At 40.6% G+C, this 19,650-nt stretch overlaps 1 protein-coding gene across 4 annotated transcripts in view; it reads right to left on the reverse strand.

The window, feature by feature from the left end:
- The window catches only part of PRKN (parkin RBR E3 ubiquitin protein ligase), a 1,238,243-nt gene that overhangs the window by 1,150,540 nt on the left and 68,053 nt on the right, over nucleotides 1-19,650 (reverse strand). For 2 of the 4 annotated variants that reach the window (XR_011465438.1, XM_070376997.1), the window contains exons 2-3: nucleotides 11,511-11,600; nucleotides 6,908-7,041 (exon numbers count right to left, since the gene is read on the reverse strand). The exons of 1 other annotated variant lie outside the window; for it this stretch is intronic. Coding sequence is in view for 2 of the 3 variants with exons in the window: in XM_070376997.1 (XP_070233098.1) it covers nucleotides 6,908-6,914 (7 nt within the window). In the remaining variant the exon portion in view is untranslated. The remainder of the gene's footprint in view (nucleotides 1-6,907; nucleotides 7,042-11,510; nucleotides 11,601-19,650) is intronic. One more of the 4 variants, XM_070376998.1, reaches the window with a different exon arrangement.

Below are 19,650 nucleotides of genomic sequence, written 5' to 3' on the forward strand. Positions count from 1 at the left end.
TCATTATTGCCTCTACGGATAATAATTATTAGTTATGACTTTTAGCAAATTTAATAGCTTCTACTTCATAGAGAAGGATGGGAGGTAGTGAGGGCATCTATCATACACAGCATTTTAGCAGGTCAGCAAAGCTCACAACATACAGCACACAGTTTTCTGTGGCCACATTCCTCTCTTTCCTACCTTCCAAAAGTGCCAAAAAGGAACACACTCGTTTATTTTTATTCATAAATTAAGAGTCAAAAAAATTTTTTTAATTTAAATATCTTTCGCATTAATTGTTTTAGTATACTATCTTACCTACTGAATATAACCAACTGATATACCCAACAGAATGCGGAGTGTCAGAGAATACAGCGGAGATAAGAAGGCCTTCTTCAATGAACAATCCAAAGAAATAGAGGAAAACAACAGAATGGGAAAGACAAGAGATCTCTTCAAGAAAATTGGAAATATCAAGGAAACATTTCATGCAAGAATGGGCATGATAAAGGACAGAAAAGGTAAGGACCTAACAGAGGCAGCAGAGATAAAGAGGAGGCAAGAATACACTGAAGAACTATACAAAAAAGGTCTTAATGACTCAGATAATCACAGTGGTATGGTCACTCACCTAGTGCCAGACATCCTGGAGTGTGAAGTCAAGTGGGCCTTAGGAAGCATTAGTATGAACAAAGCTAGTATAGGTGATGAAACTCCAGCTGAGCTATTTCAAATCCCAAAAGATGATGCTGTTAAAATGCCGCACTCAACATGTCAGCAAGTTTGGAAAATTCAGCAGTGGCCACAGGACTGGAAAAGGTAAGTTTTCATTCCAATCCCAAAGAAGAGCACTGCCAAAGATGTTCAAACTACCTTACAACTGAACTCATTTCACATGCTAGCAAGGTTATGCTCAAAATCCTTCAAGCTAGACTTCAGTAGTACATGAACCAAAAACTTTCAGATGTACAAGCTGGTTTTAGAAAAGGCAGAGGAACCAAAGATCAAATTGGTTCCAACACTGGAAAGCCAACACTCATTGGATCATATTACAATATACATATCGTCATGATGGAACTGCTTTCTTGTTTACTACTTTATTGCCCACTATTCCACTGCATACTGACAGTTATTCTAATATCATGACTGTCTGTGGCCCTTTTTACCTCCCTAATTGTTATGATTCTTACTACAAATCACATGAATTATCAAGGAAAGGAGGAAGGAAGGGAGGGAAGGGGAGGATGACGAGAGGAAAGGAAAGAAGGAACAAAAAAAGAAAGAAAGACAAGTCGTTATTATCTCATTCATGGAAAAGGCTGGAGGAGGAAGCACCTAACTGGAAATCCAAAAGATGAAATCTCCAATGCTATAATTGACTTCGTTCTTGTTTTTTGTTTTTTGCCTTTTGGCTGCATGGTGCTTAGTTCCCTGACCAGGAAATGAACCCACAGCCACTGCATTGCAAGCACAGATTCTTAACCACTGGACCAACAGGGAACTCCCTATAATTGATTTTTGTGCATCTCCAAATAGTCAGCTCAGTTATGCACCTGAGCACCCTCCCTGCCTTACAGAAGACAGCTGAGAGCAGCAATACAAGAGATCTATTATAGCTCTTCTTTTTTAGTGTTCTCTTTTACAGAATAAAAAAGAGACTGAGTCAGGTGTTCTTCAATCATTTCTTTGATACCTAGGATTTTTTTGATGTCATAGTTGTTGTCTTTTGGAAACTAAATTGTGATTGATTTTTTTAAAAAGCATTCATAATGAAGGAGTAAGTAACCAGTCAGATATGATTAAGACATTACATCAATCTCACTCCTAAGTGTCTCATCAAAAGATTCTCACACACATACACAAAAGAACCAGTCTTGTTATTTCCAGAGCAATTGTTCATAAACTTTCTAAAGCAGATCCCAGTTTTCCTAGGCAAAATGAAGATACCAAATATGTGAAATAAATAAGTTCCTAAAAAATAAAGAGTTACAAGAAAAAAACGGTCAAGTACAGAAAGTACACAAGTAAAACAAAACTGATTAGGAAACTAAAGTAGTATAGAAAGTTATAAAATAAAAAGTCAAACTTATTCCCCCACCCCTCTGGGCAGTGTCTTCAAGGGTTAACACTATTAGCAATTTCTTCTCATTCCGTCTAGAATAATTTTTATACATTCATCCAAATATATTTATCTCAAAGGAAGTATTTTGCTAACTAAATTTATGAAAATAAACCAAGGAGAATATAGAGTCCGGTTTTTGAGCAAAAGCTTATTATGGAGCCAAATGTCACAGAGGACAATTGCAGACTCAAGAAATTCTAACACTCATTTTAGTCAGGTAGTTTAATTTGATTACTTAACATTACAAGTCTGTATTCAAACACATGAGCAGCTAGACTATTAATATAAATTGGTTTTAGCAGTCTACCTTAAAAATCTCAAATACAGAAATCTGAATGAGATGTAGTAAGTTTGGTTTCAAAGTCGAATTACTAATAATATACAGAAGTTGGTTGAATTCTTTACTTGTGAATATAGCTCAAACAAACAAAAATGCTCAGACCTTTGAGCAAGCATTAAGCTAACATCTTACATTCACTTTTTGTTGTACAGCTCACTAAGGTGTGCCAGAGGTCAGCAGGCCTTCTTGCTGCTCACCTAAGAAATAGAAAACTTGCTTCTATGCTCAGTGTAATCACAGTCTCACAATTTTCAATGCCTTCGATAACTTTTCTTGCCTATGTCCCCTCACATCCATGTCATCACTCCTCTGTTGCAACAAATAGTATGGAGAAATGCTTTCAGTTCCTGTTACAGAACACCATGTTAAGAGTTCCCAGTTCTAGGGATTCAAGTCAGCCCTCTGCTACCCTCGCGACTCGGCTGGTGAAGAATCCACCTGCAACGCGGGACACCCGGGTTTGATCCCTGGGTTGGAAAGATCCCCTGGAGAAGGGAAAGGCTACCCACTCCAGTACTCTGGCCTGGAGAATTCCATGGACTATATAGTCCATGGGGTCGCAAAGAGTCAGACACGACTGAGTGACTTTCACTTTCTGCAACTGTAGCGCAAAATAATTGTCTATGGAGCAAAATGTGTTGATCACTAGAAAGTGTCCCAAATACTCCCCTATACACCATCCCCCAACTATTTTCAGAAAGGTCACAGCATGTCTATCCTAAAATTAAGAACTATTTGAGGCTACAAGTAAGGAGACTATAGATAGAAACTGACACCACTGCGTAACTCAAGACTAGAACATCAAACACCACATGTGCCTACTTCGCAATATCAAGACAGCTTTCTCCTAAAAGCTTCAAAATGCTCTGCCTAAGAACATACTTTGTACCACATTTTCATAACATATATTCTCTGCCCTGAGATTTTACATTATGCTACACGAGATTCCAACAGTCAGTCTCCCTGTATTTACAAGAATTCTTTCATTATGCAACTCTTCTGAGGAAATTAAAGTCTTGGTTATCTTTTTCTCTAAAAAATCATATTACTACTGTGTGAGGAAGCTCCTTTTTACCAATAAGCAGTTATCTCTTGGCTTGGCTCACAATGTAGATATGAGAATGTACAAACACACTTTTATCTGTTGACTTGGCTAGGCGGTGGTGGCCAGTTGTTTGATCAAACATTCATCTAGATGCAGCTGTGAAGATGACTTTGTAGTTGTGATTAACATCTGCAATCAGCTGACTTTAAGTAAAGGAACTATCCTCTACAATGTAGATGGACTTCCTACAGTCAAAGAGCAAAAAACCTGAGATTAACTGGGAAAGGAATTCTGCCTTAATTCTGTCACATAAAATTCCTGCCTGAGTTTCCAGCCTGCTGGCCTGCCCTAAAAATGTCATACTTGCCAGGCCTCGTAGCCATGTGAGCCAATTCTTTAAAATAAATCTTACTACAGCTCTCTTATTATATCTATCTAACCTTGGTTCTGTTTCTCTGGAACCCCAACTGATACACATATCAAATCTCTGTCAACACAATATTCAACACATATTTATTGAGGGCATTTATGTGTCAGAGACATTTCTTTGCCAAGAAAGATCCGTCTAGCCAAGGCTATGGTTTTTCCAGTGGTCATGTATGGCTGTGAGAGTTGGACTGTGAAGAAACCTGCGCACCAAAGAATTGATGCTTTTGAACTGTGGTGTTGGAGAAGACTCTTGAGAGTCCCTTGGACTGCAAGGAGATCCAACCAGTCCATTCTGAAGGAGATCAGCCCTGGGATTTCTTTGGAAGGAATGATGCTAAAGCTGAAACTCCAGAATTTTGGCCACCTCATGCGAAGAGCTGACTCATTGGAAAAGACTCTGATGCTGGGAGGGATTGGGGTAGGAGGAGAAGGGGACAACAGAGGATGAGATGGCTGGATGGCATCACTGACTCAATGGACGTGAGTCTGAGTGAACTCCGGGAGTTGGTGATGGACAGGGAGGCCTGTCGTGCTGCGATTCATGGGGTCGCAAAGAGTCGGACACGACTGAGGACTGAACTGAACTGATGTGTCAGATAGTGTTCTAGGTGGGATTCCCAGGTGGCTCAGTGGTAAAGAATCTGCCTGCCAAAGTGGGAGACCTGGGTTTGATCTCTGGGTCGAGGAAGATCCCCTGGAGAAGGAAATGCCAACCTACTCCATTATTCTTGCCTGGGAAATCCCGTGGACAGAGGAGCCTGGCGGGCTACAGCCTATAGTGTCACAAGAGTTGGACATGACTTAGCAACTAAAGAACAACAACTCTTCCAGGTGATGGTGATATAATAATAGAACTGACAAAAGTCTCTATGTCCACAGAGCTCATACTTTAATTGTACTGAGACGAGAAGTTAAATTTTTAGGTAAAGTGACCATGCGATTTATCACACAATCCAGGACACTTTAAAGGTGAAATGGGGCACAAGTAATAATTATGCCAGGACAGCATGCCTAAACCATAAATATTCTGGACAACTAAGCCTGATACAGATCTCCTTAACCTTTGGTAAACTTTGGGCCCATCTACCCCAAAGGACAATGTATTTGGTTAAGTACAGAGAGCCAAAGAAGTATATAATTAATCAAGGTTGAGTCACAGACCTACAAGGATCTCAGATTCACGGTACCAGTGGGTTCATATTCCAGTTATGCCTAGATCAATTACATATTATACAAAGCATTCAACTTTTATGAGTCTTAATTATGCCATTTAGAAATCTATATATTAATGAGAACTAATGAGAATCTGTAAATTATGTATGAAAGGAGTTGTGACATGACAGACATTCAATAAAGAGTATATAAAAATAGATCGGCAGTCTTCCCGGTGGTCCAGTGGTTAACAGTCCGCCTTGCAATGTGAGGGAAACCAGCTCGATCCCCAGTCTGGGAGGGTCCCACCTGTCGCGAAGCAGCTAAGCCTGTGTGCCACAACTGAGCCTGAGCTCTAGAGCCACGGAGGAACAACTACTGAAGCCCATACGCCCTAGAAAAAGCCTGCGCCCCACAAAGGAAGCCACCGCAGTGAGAAGCCCGCACTCCGCAATGAAGAGCAGCCAACGCCCTCCGCAACTAGAGAAAGCCCGAAGGCAGCAACAGAGACCCCAGGGCAGCCAAAAATAAATAACTATTTTTTTAAAAAATAGATCACCAAAATAAGCAAGGGTGGGGACAGTTTTGCTTATAAGTCTTTCTATTCTCCTTGACCATTTGGCCCTGGAAGGAGATAATTTTATTAAATTCAACAGTAATAATGAAATTACAGCCATGCTTATAACAATTGTGAGCACAGGCGTGCATGGCTGACTCAATCCGCCATTTATCATTTTTAATATTGCTAGAAGTTACTCTGGATTCACGTTTCAAATGTCTACATTCATGAAACCAAATTCCACACCAACACACACTAAAGTGGAGGCTGGCTCAAGAAGAAAGCTGCCAGTTGTCCAGCCTGGCTGGGAACGGCTGCCAGGAAACAACGGGGAGGACGCTTTATCTGAAGCATCGTGACCTAAGCCAAAACAGCTGTAAACACGTGATAGCATTTTTGAAGCAGGTTTGACAACTCTTTGCTGTTGCTGTTTTGTCTCTAAGAGAGTCCTGTCTGACCCTTTGCGACCCCATGGACTGCAGTTTGCCAGGCTCCTCCGTCCATGGGATTTCCCAGGCAAGAATACTGGAATGGGTTTTCATTCCCTTCTCCAGGGGATCTTCCTGACTCAGAGGTCAGTCGAGCCCACATCTCTTAAATTGGTAGGGGGGTTCTTTACCCCTGAGCCAGTGGGGAAGCCCTTGATAAATCTTTATCCTCGGCTAAAACCTCAGATTGAATACTGTGCCATGCACACTAGCTATCTGCAAAAAGTATAAATACCTCTGAGTATGACCTCAAAAGTAAGAAAAACCCTCCTTTCTCTCCCGTCTTCTTTTCTACTGGCTTATTGCAGGGCCCCATGGTCTTACTCCATTTTCTTGGGATCCTCTCAATACAAGCGTGAGCCAAGGCGATCTACTATGAAAATGATATTCTAATTCTGAGAAATGATGGATGAGGTTGCTGAATTGTAAGGACAGCTCAGGTGTGACAATCCTTTCGGAATGCAAAGTCCTAAATGATGCCAAGCTGTGTATAGTTCCTTCCATACGGCAGAGATAGTAGCTAGGGTGGAGGGGAGCAAGAGATCTAAGGAGAGGGAAGATCTGAGTCCCAGTGCCTTTTCCCCGAAGGCAGGAAAGTCCAGAGCTTCCTCGCCCTACACACACAATTAACTGCTATTACTGGCATCACCGACTCAGCGGACATGAGTTTGAGCAGACTCCGAGAGATGGTGAAGGACAGGGAACCCTGGCATGCTGCAGGCCCTGGGGTCACAGAGTCGGACACCACTGGAGACTGAGCAATAACAACAACAAAGCAGGGCTGATTTACCTTTCATCGTTGTCAGCGAGTCCAAGCTCCCTCCGAGACCAGTTGTTCAGGCAAACAATGAGACTGTATTCAGACTCAAGAGGACGGCAGAGGAAAGTCTCAAAACAACTTTGTTGAGGTCAGGATGTCAGGTTCTAGTGTAAAACAGAGAAGGGGAGGAGTTGAGGGAGTAAATTATAAAGCCACAATCTTGTAAATCTCTCCTGGAAAGGCCAACCTCCAGGAGGGGAGGGGATCTGTTAATCTCTTCTTTCTTGTAACCATTCACAGGTGGGTAGAGTCACATTATTTTCCTGTAAACTGATCAAAGGCAGAGGGGCAGGGTTCCCCCAGGCAGGTCATTATGTATGCTTATAACAACAAAAGCAAAGACAAGCAAAGGTTAAAATCAAAGAAATAGATCCAACATGGAGTTAGAATTGGCCTTTTCCTGCAAATCAGGACAATAAGAGATCATTCTGCAAAATGTTCTAATTGTTATTTACCCTTCAAAATTTCCTTTCAAATCTGATTCATTAAAGAGAAAACCAATTTTCTTAATAAACAGAAACTCACATTATTTTCCTTAATAAACAGAAACTCACATTCTTCCATACTAAAAGAATGTTCTAGTCTTTTAATAAATCCAAACATGATTTTCTAACCAATTCTGTATAATTATTACAAAATCAGTTTAACTAATTAAAATGCTATTGATCTTTTATTGAAGTAAATTTAAAACATGATTTTTTAAAATTTCACAGAAAATGTTTCAAAAATAATAAAAAGATAAAGAAGTTATTATTATATAAATGATTTTGGCCTTCTTACCTAAAGCAAAGTTGTTAGGCCTTAAATAATTGATCTCATTTTTATTGAATGAATACTATCTGACATCCATTTGGCTAAAAAACTACAATCAAAGTTGTATTAATTTATGGATATTTAAAAATTTCCTTAATAAACAGAAACTCACTTCAGAAACTTATGGATATTTAAAAATTAAAAGATGCTTACTCCTTGGAAGAAAAGTTATGACCAACCTAGATAGCATATTCAAAAGCAGAGACATTACTTTGCCAGCAAAGGTCCATCTAGTCAAGGCTATGGTTTTTCCAGTGGTCATGTAAGGATGTGAGAATTGGACTGTGAAGAAAGCTGAGCACCGAAGAATTGATGCTTTTGAACTGTGGTGTTGGAGAAAACTCTTGAGAGTCCCTTGGACTGCAAGGAGATCCAACCAGTCCATTCTGAAGGAGATCAGCCCTGGGATTTCTTTGGAAGGAATGATGCTAAAGCTGAAACTCCAGTACTTTGGCCATCTCATGCAAAGAGTTGACTCATTGGAAAAGATTCTGATGCTGGGAGGGATTGGGGGCAGGAGGAGAAGGGGACGACAGAGGATGAGATGGCTGGATGGCATCACTGACTCGATGGACGTGAGTCTGAGTGAACTCCGGGAGTTGGTGATGGACTGGGAGGCCTGGTGTGCTGCGATTCATGGGGTCGCAAAGAGTCGGACACGACTGAGCGACTGAACTGAACTGAAAAATTTCCTTAGAAAATTGTTATTTAATGGTTGTAATGTGGTGATGGTGGTAGTGGTTTAGTCACTAAGTTGTATCAGACTTTTGCCACCCCAGGGACTGTAGCTCATCAGACTGTCCATGGGATTTCCCAGGCGTGTGTAGGAGTACAGGAGTGGGTAGCCATTCCTTTCTCCAGGGGATCTTCCCAACCCAGGGATCAAACCTGAGTCTCCTGCAGTGCATTCCAACATTTAAAAAGGAAACAGTAGGGACTTTTTTGCCTCCTGAAACTTTACTGAATAGCTTATATATTAAGGCATACAGACATAGTCATATCTTCTTTGAGTATTTACAAAGAAAAAGAATACACAAATTAATACTAATTAGCAAATAAAGAAAGAAATTGAAGTCGCTCAGTCGTGTCCGACTCTTGGCAACCCCATGGACTGTAGTCCACCAGGCTCCTCTGTCCATGGAATTTTTCAGGCAAGAGTACTGGAGTGGGTTGCCATTTCCTTCTCCAGGGGATCTTCCCAACCCAGGGATTGAACCTGGGTCTTCCAAATTGCAGGCAGATGCTTTACCATCTGAGCCACCATGGAAGCCCCAATTAGCAAGTAAAGCAAAGCATATTGTCCCTTAGCTTTTATGAATGTTTACATGGAATTTACTCCTAAAGAAAGTTTAGTAGTTACAGCATTGAGAAAATTGTTTTAATTTTATCGTTATAACAGAAAAAGAAAAAAAAAATACATATATATATAAAGGAATTACAACAAGCCCCTTTGGAATTCAATCACAAAAAGGATAGATTCAATTACTCGGGAGGTCTTTTGTGCTTTGAGATAGATACAAAGGAAATGAGAGGCAGACTTGGGTCATCATTAAGTTGTAATCCCATATGGCATTTCCTCCTCAAAGCTTATGAGCTGCAAACCAGTAATTACAAACACACATACACTCATAAATGAGAGATAACTATACTGAGTGAAATGTAAACTGACTTTTATTTATTCACTAATAGTAATTTACAATATTAGTGGCATGACACAGTGTACTCCTCAAGGTCCATATATACCAGGAATTCACCTTATAGATAAAAAAAATCCCATTATTAAAAAGCATGTTAGGCTCAATTAATATAAATTCTTCTGGAACAGGAGAGAGTTCAGCATCAACTTATATCATTCTAAATGCTAATCTACACTCAAGCTTAAAAAATATAAAGTAGACTGTACCCTCAGAATAATACCTAGAACACAGTTAGGATTCACCAGCAATAGCTACTGTATAAACTTTAACCTATTGGCAATTTTTCAGCTATGAATGTCAGAGTTAACTAAAGAGTAAACAAGAACGGAATTAGGATATAGACAAGCACAATTCATTCTCAGTATTTTTTCAAATTAGTTGATCATGAAAGAGCCTATGAACTTTAAGATTTTTATCTAAGACCCTAGGCAGTGACTACCGATGAAATGAAGCTGGCAGACAAGATGAAAAATATTGGTTATTTATGACCTGTGAAGGCTTCCCAGGTGGCTCAACCAGTAAAGCGTCTGCCTGCAATGCAGGAGACCCAGGTTCAATCCCTGGGTCAGGAAGATCCCCTGGAGGAGGAAACGGCAACCCACTCTAGTACTCTTGCCTGGAAAATCCCATGTACTGAGAAGCCTGGTAGGCTACAGTCCATGGGGTCGAAAAGAGTTCATTCACTCACTCACTCATGAACTGTGACCTGATCTTCCCCCAGAAATTCAGATTCCAGTGAATTAACTCACAACCTCATTTTTTTTTTCATAACCTCATTTTACATCCCGTTACTTAAGCTAAAAGGTTGAGTGTCATCTATGAACCTCTCCTTCACATGCCCTCCATATTCAGCATCACGTCTACTGTTTCAGAGACTAAGCTCAGTCTGCTCACTGCACAACAGGCCAGTAAATCCAAGAGACAAGGTGTGGAGGCAAGAAATATGACTTTATTCAGAAAGCCGGCTGGCCGAGAAAACGGCAGACTAATGTCTCAAAATAACCATCTTGTCATGGTCTAAATTTGAGGTTCTTTTATAGAATAGAGACGAGGGAAAACTGAAAAAGTAAAGACCATTATTTTGCAAATATCTCCTAGAATGGCCAACCTCAGGGAAGTGTTAGTCACTTAATTCTGTCTTACCCTTAGCAACCCCATGGACTGTTGCCTTCCAGGCTCCTCTGTCCTTGGGATTTTCCAGGCAAGGATGCAGAAGTGGGTTGTCATTCCCTTCTCCAGGGGATCTTCCCACCCTGGGATCAAACCCAAGGAACCCAAATCATGGTCTCCTGCATTGTATGTAAGTGAAAGTGAAAGAGTTACTCGCTCAGCTGTGTCCTACTCTTTGCAACCCCATGGACTACATGTAGCCCACCAGTCTCCTCTGGCCAAGGAAGCCAGTTCCCTTCTCCAGGGCAACTTCCCAGAGGTCAAACCCTGTAGGTAGGGGATGTATTCATCTCTTTACACAGAGGGGCAGGGTTCCCTGAGGCTGGTCATTAGGGAGGAGATGTGTTAATCTTCTCAGGCAGAGGGGCAGGGTTTCCTGAGGCTGGGGTCATTATGTATGATTATAATAATAAAGGGCTTCCTTTGTGGCTCAGCTAGTAAAGGCTCTGCCTGCAATGTGGGAGACCTGGGTTCAATCCCTGGGCTGGGAAGATCCCCTGGAGAAGGGAAAGGTTACCCACTCTAGTATTCTGGCCTAGAGAATTCCATGGACCCCCACGGGGTTGCAAAGAGTTGGACACAACTGATAATAATAAAAGCAATGTAAAAACAAAGGTTAAAGTCAAAGAAACAGATCCATCAATGAGTCAGAATTTGGCTCTGCCCTGCAACACTACTGAATTGCTTTCTAAATATCAGACCTGACCTGTTAGCACCATCCTCACCACAGCATTCCAGTACAAGTTCCCAAAAGCTTCCTTTCATACTTACCTGTCCCCTGTAACCACTGCACCCTCACTTCAACCAAGGCATTTGCCCTGGAGAGCACATAATGCCACCACCATCCCCACCCAGCTCTACAATAGTTTACATGCTGCTTCATAGGCATTTACCTCTAATTCAGGTAGCTCAGTGGTAAAGAATCTGCCTTCTATGCAGGAGCAGTTGGAGATATGGGTTTGATTCCTGGGTCTGGAAGATCTCTGGAATAGGAAATGGAAACACACTCTAGTATTCTCACCTGGAAAATGCCATAGACAGAGGAATCTAGCAGGCTACAGTCCATGGAGTTGAAAAGAGTCAGCCAGGAATGATCAACTAAGCACAAAGTCCTTCCATTATCTGGCCCCTTCTGACATGGTCCAACCTCAGGTCATACACCCTTCCTCCCCTTAGCATTCTGGCCACACTGCCTTTTATCAGCCCCAGACATGGATCCCCAGGTATTTCTCCCACCACAAGCTTTGGGCAGGTTCTTTCCACTCTTCTTCTGATATTTGGTGTTGCTGTGCAGTTGCTAGGTCTTGCCTGACTCTTTGCGATCCCCTAGACTGTAGCATGCCAGGCTTCTCTGTCCTTCACCATCTCCCAGAGATTGCTCAAATTCATGTCCATTGAGTCGGTGATGCCTTCCAACCATTTCAGCTTCTGTCATCCTCTTCTCCTCCTGCCTTCAATCTTTCTCAGCATCAGGGTCTTTTCCAATGAGTTGGCTCTTCCCATCAGGTAGCCAAAGTATTGAAGCTTCAGCTTCAGTATCAGTGTTTGCAATGAATATTCAGGGTTGATTTCCTTTAGGATTGACTGGTTTGATCTCCTTGCTGTCCAAGGGACTCTCAAGAGTCTTTTCCAGCATCACAGTTCAAAAGCAGAAGTTCTTCAGCACTCAGCCTTCTTTATCATTCAGCTCTGACATCTTTACATGACTACTGGAAAAAAACCATACCTTTGACTAGAGGGACCTTTGTTGGCAAAGTGATGACTTTGCTTTTTAATATGCTGCCAAGGTGCAAGTATCTCTTAATTTCATGGTTGCAGTAACTATCCACAGTGATACTGGAGCCCAGGAAAATAAAGTCTGTCACTGTTTCCATTTTGACACCATCTATTTTCCATGAAGTGATAGGACTGGAAGCCATGATCTTCATTTTTTGAATGTTGAGTTTCAAGCCAGCATTTTCACTCTCCTCTTTCACCTTCATCAAAAGGTTCTTTAGTTTCTCTTCACTTTCTGCCATTAGGGTGGTATCATCTGTATATCTGAAGTTGTTGATATTTCTCCCAGCAATCTTGATTCCAGCTTGAGCTTTATGGAGGCTGGCATTTCATATGATGCATTTAAGTTAAATTGATGTATTAAGTTAAATAAGCAGGGTGACGATGTACAGCTTTGACATACTCCTTTCCCAATTTGAAGCCAGTCCATTGTTCTAACTCTTCTTGAACAGTTAGAAGCCGGTTCTAACTGTTGTCTCTTGTCCTGCATAAAGATTTCTCAAGAGGCACACATCTACATTCCCTTCTTTTTCTTCTTTTTTTCTTATGGTTAGTTCTGAGGTCAGCTATACTGTCACTCCCTCAGAACTCCTTTCCTCACACTTCCTTATAGACCTTTGTGATATTGCCTACACTTGTCTTGGGTTTACTCCTATTGCTCCTTGGAGAGAGGTACTGTATTTCTGACATTCCTGTTCATGTCACACCCATAGCACCTGGTACAGTGTCTAGCAATGGAACATGCCTAATAAATACTTTTTGAAAATTAGCAAGAATGCATGAATGAGCAAAAGAATGAATAGATACAATTATCCATAGTTGATTATCACATCCTTGACACAGCCAGTACTATAGAACAGGGGTCCCCAAATTTTTTGGCACCGGGGACTGGTTTTGTAGAGGACAACTTTTTCACAGATTGGGTGGTGGAGGGGTGGGTATGATTTTGGTGTGGTTCAAGTGTGTTGCATTTATTATGAACTTTATTTCTAGTATCATTACATAAGCTCCACCTCCGAACACCAGGCATCAGATAGATCCTGGAGGTTGATGACCCCTGCTATAGAAGATTTAGTTTCTAATTCAACAGAGATTTGTTTGGTGTGCATGGCATTATGTTTATTTGATAGGTATATCTGTTCAGTATTACAAATAAATAATCAAATCTGCTGCAGTAATAATCACACACGGGTGTGATTAAAATCCCCAATCTATACTAACAAAGCTCCTTAAAACCAAATTTGAGTAAATGAGATGGCTGGATGGCATCATGGACTCAAAGGACATGAGTTTGAGCAAACTCCAGGAGCTAGTGAAGGACAGAGAAGCCTGGCATACTGCAGTCCATGGGGTCACAAACAATTGAATGTGACTGAGTGATTCAACAACAACAACAAAAGTTATGTTAATTCTTAATCAACAACTATTTTTATTCCACTCATTTAATTATTCCAACAATTAGTAATACTAAATTTTTAGAAAAACTCAAGAAGCTAAGCACCAAAAGAGTCCTTCTAGGAGTTTTCAGGGCAAAGAATACATGCTTCATCTACTGAAAAAGCATGAAGCTATCCAAATTTTTAGAATTGCATATAGCAAAATTCCACAATGATAAATTCCACACAGCAACTTTACTTCTATGAAAAATGTGTTAACTTTAAAAGACTTTAAAGTCAACACTTTGATGTTCTCAGAGTCTCTCTGTCATGGGTACAGTTCTCTAGAAGGATAGCAAAAGGGAACAGCCACCCAAGGAGCCAGTCTACTGGAGAGGATTGCTAGGAACAATGCAGAGGCTGCCTAAGCAGGAACCAGACAACTCATCTGATGAACCACCAACAAGCACCATTCCACAGAACTCTGGATTTTAAGGATCTCCTCTTTTCTCTCATTTTTAATAACAACCAACCTTTGCCTTTCAACATTCAGAAGACGAAGACCATGGCATCCGGTCCCATCACTTGATGGGAAATAGATGGGGAAACAATGGAAACAGTGTCAGACTTTATTTTTCTGGGCTCTAAAATCACTGCAGATGGTGACTGCAGCCATGAAATTAAAAGACGCTTACTCCTTGGAAGGAAAGTTATGACCAACCTAGATAGCATATTCAAAAGCAGAGACATTACTTTGCCAACGAAGGTCTGTCTAGTCAAGGCTATGGTTTTTCCAGTGGTCATGTATGGATGTGAGAATTGGACTGTGAAGAAGGCTGAGCGCCAAAGAATTGATGCTTTTGAACTGTGGTGCTGGAGAAGACTCTTGAGAGTCCCTTGGACTGCAAGGAGATCCAACCAGTCCATTCTGAAGGAGATCAGCCCTGGGATTTCTTTGGAAGGAATGATGCTAAAGCTGAAACTCCAGTACTTTGGCCACCTCATGCAAAGAGTTGACTCATTGGAAAAGATTCTGATGCTGGGAGGGATTGGGGGCAGGAGGAGAAGGGGACGACAGAGGATGAGATGGCTGGATGGCATCACTGACTCGATGGACGTGAGTCTGAGTGAACTCCGGGAGTTGGTGATGGACAGGGAGGCCTGGGTGCTGCGATTCATGGGGTCGCGAAGAGTCGGACACGACTGAGCGACTGTACTGAACTGAACCTTTGCCTATGTTGTTTCAACTGACTTGTATATACCATTTCTTCATCAAATAAGAAAAATGAATGCTAAGACATATTTCCATTTTGTTTCTTAATTGGTTGTTTTCTAGTTTTGCAAAATAATACATTTAAAGAAATTTCCATATGCTTCACAGTACTAGGAAATATAAGAGTTTCGATTTCATTCAAAGGAGAATTTAAATACAGCTGTCTGAAGTGCTCCAGGAATTCCTGAGCATTTTTACATTAATTCTCCACATATAAGTCACTTCAAGTCAGAAATAAAGTGGCTGCACCACAAATTTATAAAGTCTATTTCATGAAATATGTTATCTACTGTATGTAACAGTTATCATCAAAGCCCCGTGAAAGATAATTAATAATCAGCTACTGTTAAAATAAGGGCAGTAGAAACAACTCAAGCACTGAACAGGAAGCCATAAAATACCTTTTAGAGTTCCAACTTGGCCATGAACTCATCGTGTGATCTATAATGAAACACTGAGCCCACTTGGACTTTGGTTTTTAAATAAGCAGGTGAAGAATGTGGGCTGTGGGATATCACAGTCCTTGCAATGTTACTGGTTCTAAAGATATTTGTGATATGGTGTATTCCAGCATTACCTGGATAAGACATCTAAGGATAACATTCTTTAGTGTACAGAGAATGGTAAAGCAAGTTTTATTACTAGTTTCTTAATTGATGCAAAAATGCCCATACTTTCACATTTTCTAATATGGTATTTTTTTTAATTCCATTTTTATTAACTTTCTCTTCTCCTAAAAAAAACAAAACTTTCTTACCTACCAAACTATTAGGATCAAATAATATATCTTATAAAAATATTATGTTACTGGCATGTTACGTTTGAGAATTTAACATGCAGATGAAGACTTCAAAATTATGGCCCTCACAGCAACTGTAACTCAGTCTATTGGATGCAGATATGTAGCATCTTCTTATTAGCAGATATGCAGTAAAATGTATGCCTTAATATATACTGTTTATGCAGTCTACATGAATTATGCTTGCTTTGAGGACTATAAAGTTGGAGTTTTCTCCTCAAAACTTTAATTCTTAGTCATAATTTCACATTAACATAAGGCTGGAGCAACATTTTTGTCAGAGTAGTTCATATATCATCGTATTTCTTTGAAGGAGACACAATAACAAAGTAAAATATATAAAAACAGGAAATTAGAATGTTTTTATTCCAGTCTATATTGAGGCATATGCATATGGTCATGCTTGAAAATTGTCCTAGGGTAGGCACAACATGCTTTCCTAGGGTAGAGAGATAAAACATTGATGTCCTTGCTTAATATCAATAGTAAGCAATAAACACCATATGAGGTTAAAACTTCAGAATGTGATTTTTTTTTCACTAAAATCCTAAAGGTCTATGTTTTGATTTCTAGGTTATATATATAGTCTATGGCATTCATATAACAGAAATTAGTGCTGGATATACATGTCCTAGGGGGCTTCCCCAGTGGTGCTAGTAGTAAAGAACCTGCCTGTCAATGCAGGAGAAATAAGAGATACGGATTCGATCCCTGAATCAGAAAGATCCCCTGGAAGAGGGCACAGCAACCCACTCCAGTATTCTTGCCTGGGAAATCCCACGGACAGAGGAGCCTGGTGGTCTACAGTCCATAGGGTTGCACAGAGTCAGACACCACTGAAGTGACTTATTAGCACAGCTACATGTTCCAGAGGCCTGACTCCAAACTGTTGTCGTTCAGTCACTTAGTTGCGTCCAGCTCTTTGCAACCCCATGGACTGCAGCTCGTCAGGTTTCCTTATCCCTCATTCCCTCCCGGAGCTCGCTCAAACTCATGTCCACTGAGTTGGTGATGCATCCAACCATCTCATCCTCTGTCATCCCCTTCTCCTGCCTTCAATCTTTCCCAGCATCAGGGTCAAATGGACCTAGATAATTTGTGAATGCCTGATAGTCCAACTCCTGGCCTGAAATCAGAAGCTCTGTTATTAGCCCATATGAATACAGCAAACAAAAAACAAACAAAATTCTACAGGGTTCTGGAAAGTCAACTATTACAGTAGAATCAATCACACATGTGGCTATAGAGGCAGAGCAATGGAGCAAAGTGTTGAGATTATGGGAAATTGGAAATGCCTTCAGAGAGTAGCTCCTCTAACCAAAAAAATATGTTTAATAAATTATTACTTGTAATTAGTAACAGTACTCTGCTTAATGAACTCCATGATGGTGATGTCATAACCATATCCAAGAACTAATTTCATGTGTTTAGAGAGTTAAGATATGAAAGATATTCAGTCTATTTATGTTATTCACATTTAAATCTAGATTTTGGCATATTCTCTACTATAATTAAACAAATTAAACTCAGTAAATTAAAATGACTGAAAGAAAACATCTGCAAAATACCTATGGCAAAAAAGGCCCCACAACAATGAATGAGGGACTCTCGATATTGTCTGTAGACCTGACCTCTCTCACCATGACTCCTCTCTCCTGTTACAGTTCAATCACCTGTGGCGATGTGGTAAGGTCAAGAGAGCTCTGGGCCCAAGGCAAATGCCATATTATTAGGTAACACTATCATCTGAGCATTTCGGTTTCTGCCACTCCAAATCTGAAATGACATGTGTTTCTATCTCACATAATTATTGGAAAGAGATGATGCACTTAGTAAAATTCTAGAATTCAGAAAAAAAAAAATACTAACATAAAATACTATGAGAATAATTCTGAGATTTTGAAGTTACTTACATAAAGAATGCAACATGATGCCAACTCTTGTAACAAAACCAAACACTTGCATGGTACATCACTCTCAAATCCTGCTGAAATTTAACCAGGTGCACTTAAAATTACTACTTTGCACATTGGTTCCATAGAAGGCAATGGCACCCCACTCCAGTACTCTTGCCTGGAAAATCCCATGGACAGAGGAGCCTGGTAGGCTGCAGTCCATGGGGTCGCTGAGTCAGACACGACTGAGCGACTTCACTTTCACTTTTCACTTTCATGCATTAGAGAAGGAAATGGCAACCCACTCCAGTGTTCTTGCCTGGAGAATCCTAGGGACGGGGGAGCCTGGTGGGCTGCCGTCTATGGGGTCACACAGAGTCAGACTCGACTGAAGCGACTTAGCAGCAGTAGCAGTAGCAGCATACACTACTTACAACACACTATAATGATCTTAATGATTTTTTAGTGGACAGGAACTGTATCTATTCAACTTTCTTCAGTCAAGAGTAGCTCTTATACAAAGGTATTCTTAAGAAAATTCTTGGGAAGAGCCTGTGCTATGCTGTGCTTAAGTCGCTCAGTCGTATACAGCTCTTTGCGAGCCCAGGGACTGTGGCCCGACAGGTTCCGCCATCCATGGGGATTCCCGAGGCAAGAACACTGGTGGGTTGCCAGTATTCAATCCCAACCCAGGGACTGAACCCAGGTCTCCCGTATTGTAGCCAATGATAGTAATATAATATTTACTTATAATAAAACAAACTGAACATTCAGCACTCATTGCCATGTAAACCTTATACAAGATAACCTTATGATTTGAATGTAAACCTCTACACATTGCATTCTCAGGAAATTGACTGACAATCAGGTATTTAAGATACCAAAATCACATAAACCACCTGGATTCCAAGTATAGCTCAGGATAAATTGTATTTCAAGGAGCTTAAGAAAAAAAATTAAACAGGTAATTGCACTTAAAAGTTTTTTAAATATTTTAAACAAACACAGGTCTTATCACTTTTTTGATGGAAAACGCAATGACTAGTATATTCTATGGAGATAGGTAGGCAGGTAGATAAATAGAAATGTAAACATATACCTACATATATAGATGCAAAGAACCAAGTTGTAAGAACCTTGAAAATTCTTTAAGTAACATACATGGTTAGTGACTTTAAAAAAGTATAACTTTTTACGGGTTAATAATTTATAATCTCTTACATCTTTATAATATAGTAGGAAGTTAAAGCAGAGAAGGCAACAGCACCCCACTCCAGTACTCTTGGCTAGAAAATCCCATGGATGGAGGAGCCTGGTAGGCTGCAGTCCATGGGGTCGCTAAAAGTCGGACACGACTGAAGCAACTTAGCAGCAGCAGCAGCAGCTTTTCACTTTTCACTTTCATGCATTGGAGAAGGAAATGGCAACCCACTCCAGTGTTCTTGCCTGGAGAATCCCAGGGACGGGGGAGCCTTGTGGGCTGCCGTCTATGGGGTTGCACAGAGTCGGACACGACTGAAGCAACTTAGCAGCAGCAGCAGCAGCAGCAGCAGGAAGTTAAAGTGTTAAAATATATTCCTTTTTAACTATACTTAAGGAACTAGATCTGATAGAGTGCCTGATGAACTATGGACGGAGGTTTGTGACACTGTACAGGAGACAGGGATGAAGACCATCCCCATGGAAAAGAAATGCAAAAAAAGCAAAATGGCTGTCTGGGGAGACCTTACAAATAGCTGTGAAAAGAAGAAGAGAAAAGCAAAGGAGAAAAGGAAAGATATAAGCATCTGAATGCAGAGTTCCAAAGAATAGCAAAGAGAGATAAGAAAGCCTTCCTCAGCGATCAACGCAAAGAAATAGAGGAAAACAACAGAATGGGAAAGACTAGAGATCTCCAAGAAAATTAGAGATACC

Source organism: Bos mutus, chromosome 9 (genome assembly GCF_027580195.1).
Source record: "Bos mutus isolate GX-2022 chromosome 9, NWIPB_WYAK_1.1, whole genome shotgun sequence".
NCBI classification, from domain to species: domain Eukaryota; kingdom Metazoa; phylum Chordata; class Mammalia; order Artiodactyla; family Bovidae; genus Bos; species Bos mutus.